At 47.2% G+C, this 6,353-nt stretch overlaps 1 protein-coding gene across 1 annotated transcript; it reads left to right on the top strand.

The window, feature by feature from the left end:
• The first annotated feature begins 1,137 nt into the window (after positions 1-1,137).
• Positions 1,138-3,827, top strand: BTG1 (BTG anti-proliferation factor 1). The gene is made up of 2 exons (XM_048934301.1): positions 1,138-1,531; positions 2,537-3,827. Exons 1-2 carry the CDS (start codon positions 1,384-1,386, stop codon positions 2,899-2,901), a joined length of 513 nt encoding a protein of 170 aa, XP_048790258.1. The 5' UTR covers positions 1,138-1,383; the 3' UTR covers positions 2,902-3,827.
• Positions 3,828-6,353: the final 2,526 nt, after the last annotated feature.

The raw sequence follows: 6,353 nt of genomic DNA, 5'->3' as shown, positions 1-6,353 counted from the left end.
CTGCAAGTAAGAATCACAGAATCACTGAATCGTTTTGGTTGGAAGGGACCTTAAAACATCCAGTTCCATCCCTCTGCCGTGGGAGGAACTTAAACAGATCACGCTGTGCAGGGCTCCATCCAATTTGGCCTTCAACACAGCCAACTCCATGGATGAGGCACCCATAGCTCCCATGGGCAACTTGTGCCACTGCCTTACAGCTTTTCAGGTAAAGAACCGCCTCCTACTCCCTGACCTAAGTCCCATTTATTTTAAAATCACTCCCCCTGGCCCTGTCGCTATCAGTCCATGTACCAAGTGTCTTCCCCTCATGTTTATAAGCTCCTTTCAAGTAGTGGAAGGCTGCAGTGGGGCCTCCCGGGAGCCTCTCGTCTCCGGACTGCACAAAGGAAAGTCGTGCTGTTTAGCAGCGCACAGGAAACGCCTGCAAGACCAAAACGGGTACTCCTGGGCGCCCAGGGCTGCGGTCCGGCCCCGTGGGAAGGCTCTTCCCACGAAGAGCAGCGTGCCTTCCGGCTCGGTCCCCCGGACCGCCCAACAGCGTGGCTTCGCTCCTCTCCCCCTGCAGGGAGCCCCTCGGGGCACTAAGGGCACGCTCAACAGAGGGCAGAGCAGTGACGGGACCACAGGCTGGGACGCCGGTACCCACCGCAGCTCCGAGGGAAGAAGGGCAGCGGGGAACAGCAGGCCCCGCGCGGGGACAAGCCCGCAGTCACGCCGGGGGACGTGCCCGGAGACGTGTCCGAGCACGCGCAGCGAGCGCCCCGCCGGCACCGCCGCCGCCTGCGCGCTCACACCTCCCCACTCCCTGTGCCGGCCCGGGCCGCCCCATGCTGACGTGTCGCTGCTCTCCCCAGATACAGCGCGGGGCCGAGCCCAGCGCCGCGCGTTTGCGCTGCCGCTGTCTGCATGGCGCCCGGGGGCGGAAGGAGGCCCCCCGCGCAGCGCGCACCCCGCGTCCCGTCGCGCGCGCCCCCGCTCTATTTGTTTACAACCGATTACGTCACCTCCCCGTCTCCAGGCGCCGCCTTCCATCCGCCGTCACGATGGTGCGATCGTCCGATTGGCTGCGCCGCGCCCCCGGCGCTGCGACGTCGCTTCCGGCCGGCCGTAGCTATAAGAGGCGGCGGGAGGCGCTCGGCTCCCTTCGCCCTTCTCAGCAGGAGATGCGTGGAGTGCTGCCGCGGCCGCCGCTGTTGCTGCCGCCGCCCCCCTGCCGCAGGAGGAGGAGGCGGAGGCTGCCGCCCCCGGGATGTGATCTGGGTACCACCACCCATTCCTCACCCAGTTAAAGCCGCTCGCGCTCCGCTCCGTTCGCCCGCCGCCCCGTCCGGGTGCCCGCCGGCCGCCCCGGAGAGCTGGCTGCCGGCCGTCGCCGCCTCCATGCATCCCGCCCTGTACACCCGGGCCAGCATGATACGCGAGATCGCCGCGGCCGTGGCCTTCATCTCCAAGTTCCTGCGCACCAAGGGGTTGATGAACGAACGGCAGCTGCAAACCTTCAGCCAGAGCCTGCAGGAGCTGCTGGCAGGTGAGGGCGGCGGGAGCCGCGCCTCCCGCGGGGCCGGAAAACCGAGCCCGGCCCCGCCGCGCCCCGCCGGTGGCGGTCGAGGGGGGGGGTGTGGGGGCGGCGGGGTCTGTTGGCGCCGTTCGGCACTGCCGCGTCGCTCCCCGGCGGAGGGGGCTGTAAACAAAGCGCTCCTGGCGCGGTGCGCTCACCCCCCGCGCACATCCCGCAGACAAAGCGCTCGGAGCAACCCGCGCTTCCAGCTCCAGTCGTCCCGTGTCCGGCAGGGAAAATGTTCCTAAATGGCTCTTTTGTCGAGTGAAATAGACTGTGTGACTCAGTTCCTCTTCTGGGAACGTCTTATACTCGCCCTAAAAGTCGGTTTGGGAGTAAATACCGATAATTTTCTCGCTGCCCCGTAGGGCTGGTAACACCCAAATCGTGTCCTAGGCTGCCTGGCGGTGGCTGGTACCTCGTGCCACAAGTGGTTGCAGGGTACTGGGTGGGATAGAACTCCGAAGGTAAGTTAAGCAGTAGATCTCACTTGGGAAAATAGTCTGAAAAGATAGTTGGGATGAAGAACTTGAGCCCATATATGTCGCCCAGTTGTTTTCCTGATCATTTTTAGGTGCTCCTAGAATTTGAAGAATTAAGGCATGGGCATAATTGCAAAATTTATGCTGAAAAGGTGCTTCTCGGTTCATGGTGCTTTTCAAAGTGCTTTGTAAGCACTTTGTTACAGTCGTTTTGATGAATACCAGGAAGTTGTTTCGCTCCTTTCAGATGGCAGACATTGTTCTCTGTATGGTAACACAAAACAATAAGCGTACATGAGTGCTCCCGATGGGATGCTGCACTTCTGTAAATCATCGCAGAGAGAGACCACAATGATATTCCGAATCAGCTGATCCTAAAATAAGCATCTCGACACCTACAGTTGTGAAACTTTGTAAGACAACAGTAATCAGTGTGCTCTTTTTTGAATGCAGAATTAAGGAGGATAATGTTTTTTGTTTTTTTTTTTTATAGAACATTATAAGCACCACTGGTTCCCAGAAAAGCCATGCAAGGGATCAGGTTACCGATGTATCCGGATCAACCATAAAATGGATCCTCTCATTGGACAGGCAGCACAGCGGATTGGATTGAGCAGTCAGGAACTGTTCCAGCTTCTTCCGAGCGAACTCACTCTATGGGTTGACCCGTATGAAGTGTCCTATCGTATTGGAGAGGATGGCTCGATCTGTGTGCTGTATGAAGCTGCACCAGCAGGAGGTAGCCAAAATAACACCAACATGCAAATGGTAGACAGCAGAATAAGCTGTAAGGAGGAACTTCTCTTGGGCAGAACTAGCCCTTCCAAAAGCTACAATATGATGACTGTATCGGGTTAAGATATAGTCAGTGGATGGATCACCTTAAAATGGATGGATAAGTTTGGTTTTTACTTTGGGTGGGCACCTCTAGGGGATGGATTATGGAATTTAAACCATGTCACAGCTGTGAAGATCTGGCACACGTTAGTGGTATTCTTTAAAGTGACAGTGCCATAGTTTGGACAGTACCTTTCAGTGATTTAATAGCCTGTGAGTCAAAATGATTACAACTTGCTAGGGAGTGAAGAAGATCTAGGAAGGGTCAGTTTCTCCAAGACATCTTACTTAATTTCTACACCAATTCTTTCGACTCCAATCTGTATTTATAAAGTGATTCTCTGCAGTATGTCTTGCAGAGTCAATTTGCACTATTACATTTATTAATTGTTAGCATTTTTGGCAGCTCAGTAACAAGACTTACTGTTATGAACACAATAGTACTGGAAATTTTATCTTTCAGACTTTTACCTAGCACTTACAACTGTGTATAAATGTACATAAGATAAACTAGTAAGTATGACCTGGGGAAATGGTCAGATCTTTACATTGGCCTCAGAAGTAGCAAGTGATCAGAGTTTGCCATGGCAACAGGCTTTAAAAAAAGACCATATAAAGACACTGTCTGAACTGTGGTGTTAGCACCAGCCAGCTATCTGTACATTTGCTAGCTTGTAGTTTTCTAAGACTGAGTAAACTTCTTATTTTTAGAAAGTGGAGGTCTGGTTTGTAATTTCCTTGTTCTTAATTGGGTAAAAGTCTTTTCCACAAACCACCATCTATTTTGTGAACTTTGTTAGTCATCTTTTATTTGGTAAATTATGAACTGGTGTAAATTTGTACAGTTCATGTATATTGATTGTGGCAAAGTTGTACAGATTTCTATATTTTGGATGAGAAATTTTTCTTCTCTCTATAATAAATTGTTTCCTATCTTGGCATTTTAATTAATCTCTTGTCGTGATTACACAGGACCAGTTAAACTATTTTTGTCTCACAGTAGATGTAAAGTAGGTACTACAAAGGATTGAAAGTATCATTGGCACCATGACACTAGGGAACACTCGATGCAGGCATGGATTGATGAAGACCTCGCTGTATATAAATGCTTGGAAAGTTTAAGGGAACACAATGATTTACATGTCATTTTAAAACTTAAAATGAGTCCATGTGGAAGCAACTCCAGGGCCAATAATTCCAGGATATGAGGAAAAGGTACAGAAATAACATCCACCAAAGATGACTTGACTAAATCCAGAGGATTAAAGTTTACTTGGCTTCCTGATGAAGGATCTAGCAAAACTAAATGTCCATTTTGACCTACTTGCTCACAAGTTTTCAGTTGCTCCTTGATGGATTCCCTGCTCATTAAGAGTTTTTGGGACAAATGTCCCTTAGCTTTACGAGCAGGTTAACCACTCTACAGAAAAGGTTGCTCGCCTTTTGCTTTCTTCAGATGCAAGACTTTCACTTTAGAAATCATTAAGATGGGATTCAACAAAAGGTATGTAGATCTTTTTTTCCCAAACTTAAAAGATTGGTTGAGGCGAAGTGAGAAGCCCATATTTAAATGGGTTTTCAAAGTTAATGAATGATGTGGAGACGTGATTCACTTAAGCACTACACTAATGCCATTTGTATACTTAGTTACACTTGAGAGAAATTCCTTACCACTTTATTTACACTTGTTAAAGTGCTGGAGTGAAGCTTGAGAAGAACTTTCTGTTCCTTATCTCCTGTGTACTTTGTTCTGTGTGCATTTAATAAAAGGCCTACCCAAGTTGGTCACTTATGTTATGAGAGCAAGTGCTTTTGCACTGAAGGAAAAGAAAACAATCATTACTTGCCACCTTGCTTTCTTATGGGCAGGACTGAACTTCAGAGTTGCAGTGTATTGCAGCAGGTCCTACAGGAGTATGAGGCTTTACAATACAGTAATAGTAATGTTTTGCGTCCAGTTCAAATGATTGTGCAAGCAAAACCTAAGGCTAAACTGTCTTATTTCTCCTAATTTCTTTCCCACAGTTTGTTTGAAAGTTCAGCTTTACAAATACATATGTAGGTCATGTTAAAAAAAAAAAAAAAAGTATGTCAACTGTCAGCACTTTAAGGATTGCTATTATATTTCAGTAGTATTGTGTAGAAGGATGGTTTATTAGTATGGATGAGTGCAAGCATAATGGCTACTGAAGCCATGAACTGTAAAGACCTTACCCATCTGGAAATGGTAGTAGATCCATTGTCAAAGCTTAGGAATGAGCTTGCTTTGGGGTACAGACATTACTCTTAAGTATACTTGAAATATAATTTCACATCTTTACACCTTAAAAATTACACTTACAAGATGATGCTTCCAAATTGTGAAGTATTTAAGGGATTTATTCAAATAATACAACTTCTTCAAGCGATGCTTCTGTTGCATGACATGGCCGTAGGCAGCATATGCTGTGCCTGCATTGAAAGAAAAAAATAGAGCTTGGCTTCCTGTGAAGCAACATTCAACTTCTATGAAATGTGCTGCTGACTATGCTGGGCTTGGTATGTCATGGTGCTCTGTAGTCGTCTTTGCTGTGCAGTAAGAGCAGCAGAAAGATTGGCTATCTAATTGGTCTTTGACACGAGCTGTGTAAATTATGAAAGCATCAGCTGTTGGTACTATCATATTGATAAGTTGAGCATAGCCTTGCAAGCCAGCAAGTGTTCCATCTGTGAGGCTGGTGTGTGACGCTGATCTAAGAATGAGCGTGCTCCCTTAGATGGTTAACATTTTAGTCCTTTTATGGTGGGGTGCTTTCATTCATGGCATGATTTTTTAACTGCAGCTGTAACTAGTAATTGGCACAACCTGTGTCCTCGGTTATTGGGATTTCTTCCAGCTGGAATTTAGATACACCCCAATGTGCACACAATGTGCCCTTGTCTAATTTTAAAAATACTTAACATACTGAGGCAGCAGGGCATAGGAAGGACTCTGAGAGAAATGGAGTAACTGCCAATGCTGTTGCCAATCCTGTGTTTTGATTCAAGTAGAACAAACAGTGCAGTAAGCCGAATGTTTGTCACTTCAGAATTTTATTTAAGTTGCTGTTATGAAACCATGACTCTCATTCTAATGAAAATATTAGAGATGAGAGAAGCATGTTCGAGACTTGCTTGCTAAATGCATGTTAAATAATCTGGACTTTCTTTGCAAGGTACTGAATAATCCTGTTGTTCTGTCAGTGTTCAGCTGTGTGCAACTTAATATTAGAACTCATATCCTAGACTTAATGTAGCATCTGCTGAAACTTGCCGACCTTTCAGTGAATGTCTTTTTTAATTACACAATTGCTTCCATGTTTATGCCAGGTGAGCAAATCTTTCTTTTTCTCAGAGGATGCTCCCCCACTGTGTCATGTGGTGTCAGATCCTGAGTGTACTTTTGTATTTCATGTTCATTAATGATGCTGCTAGAGCAAGTTGTATTATATGTG

Source organism: Lagopus muta, chromosome 1 (genome assembly GCF_023343835.1).
Source record: "Lagopus muta isolate bLagMut1 chromosome 1, bLagMut1 primary, whole genome shotgun sequence".
NCBI classification, from domain to species: domain Eukaryota; kingdom Metazoa; phylum Chordata; class Aves; order Galliformes; family Phasianidae; genus Lagopus; species Lagopus muta.
The sequence above is the reverse complement of the archived record's forward strand: the minus strand, read 5'-3'. Positions and strand labels throughout refer to the sequence as shown.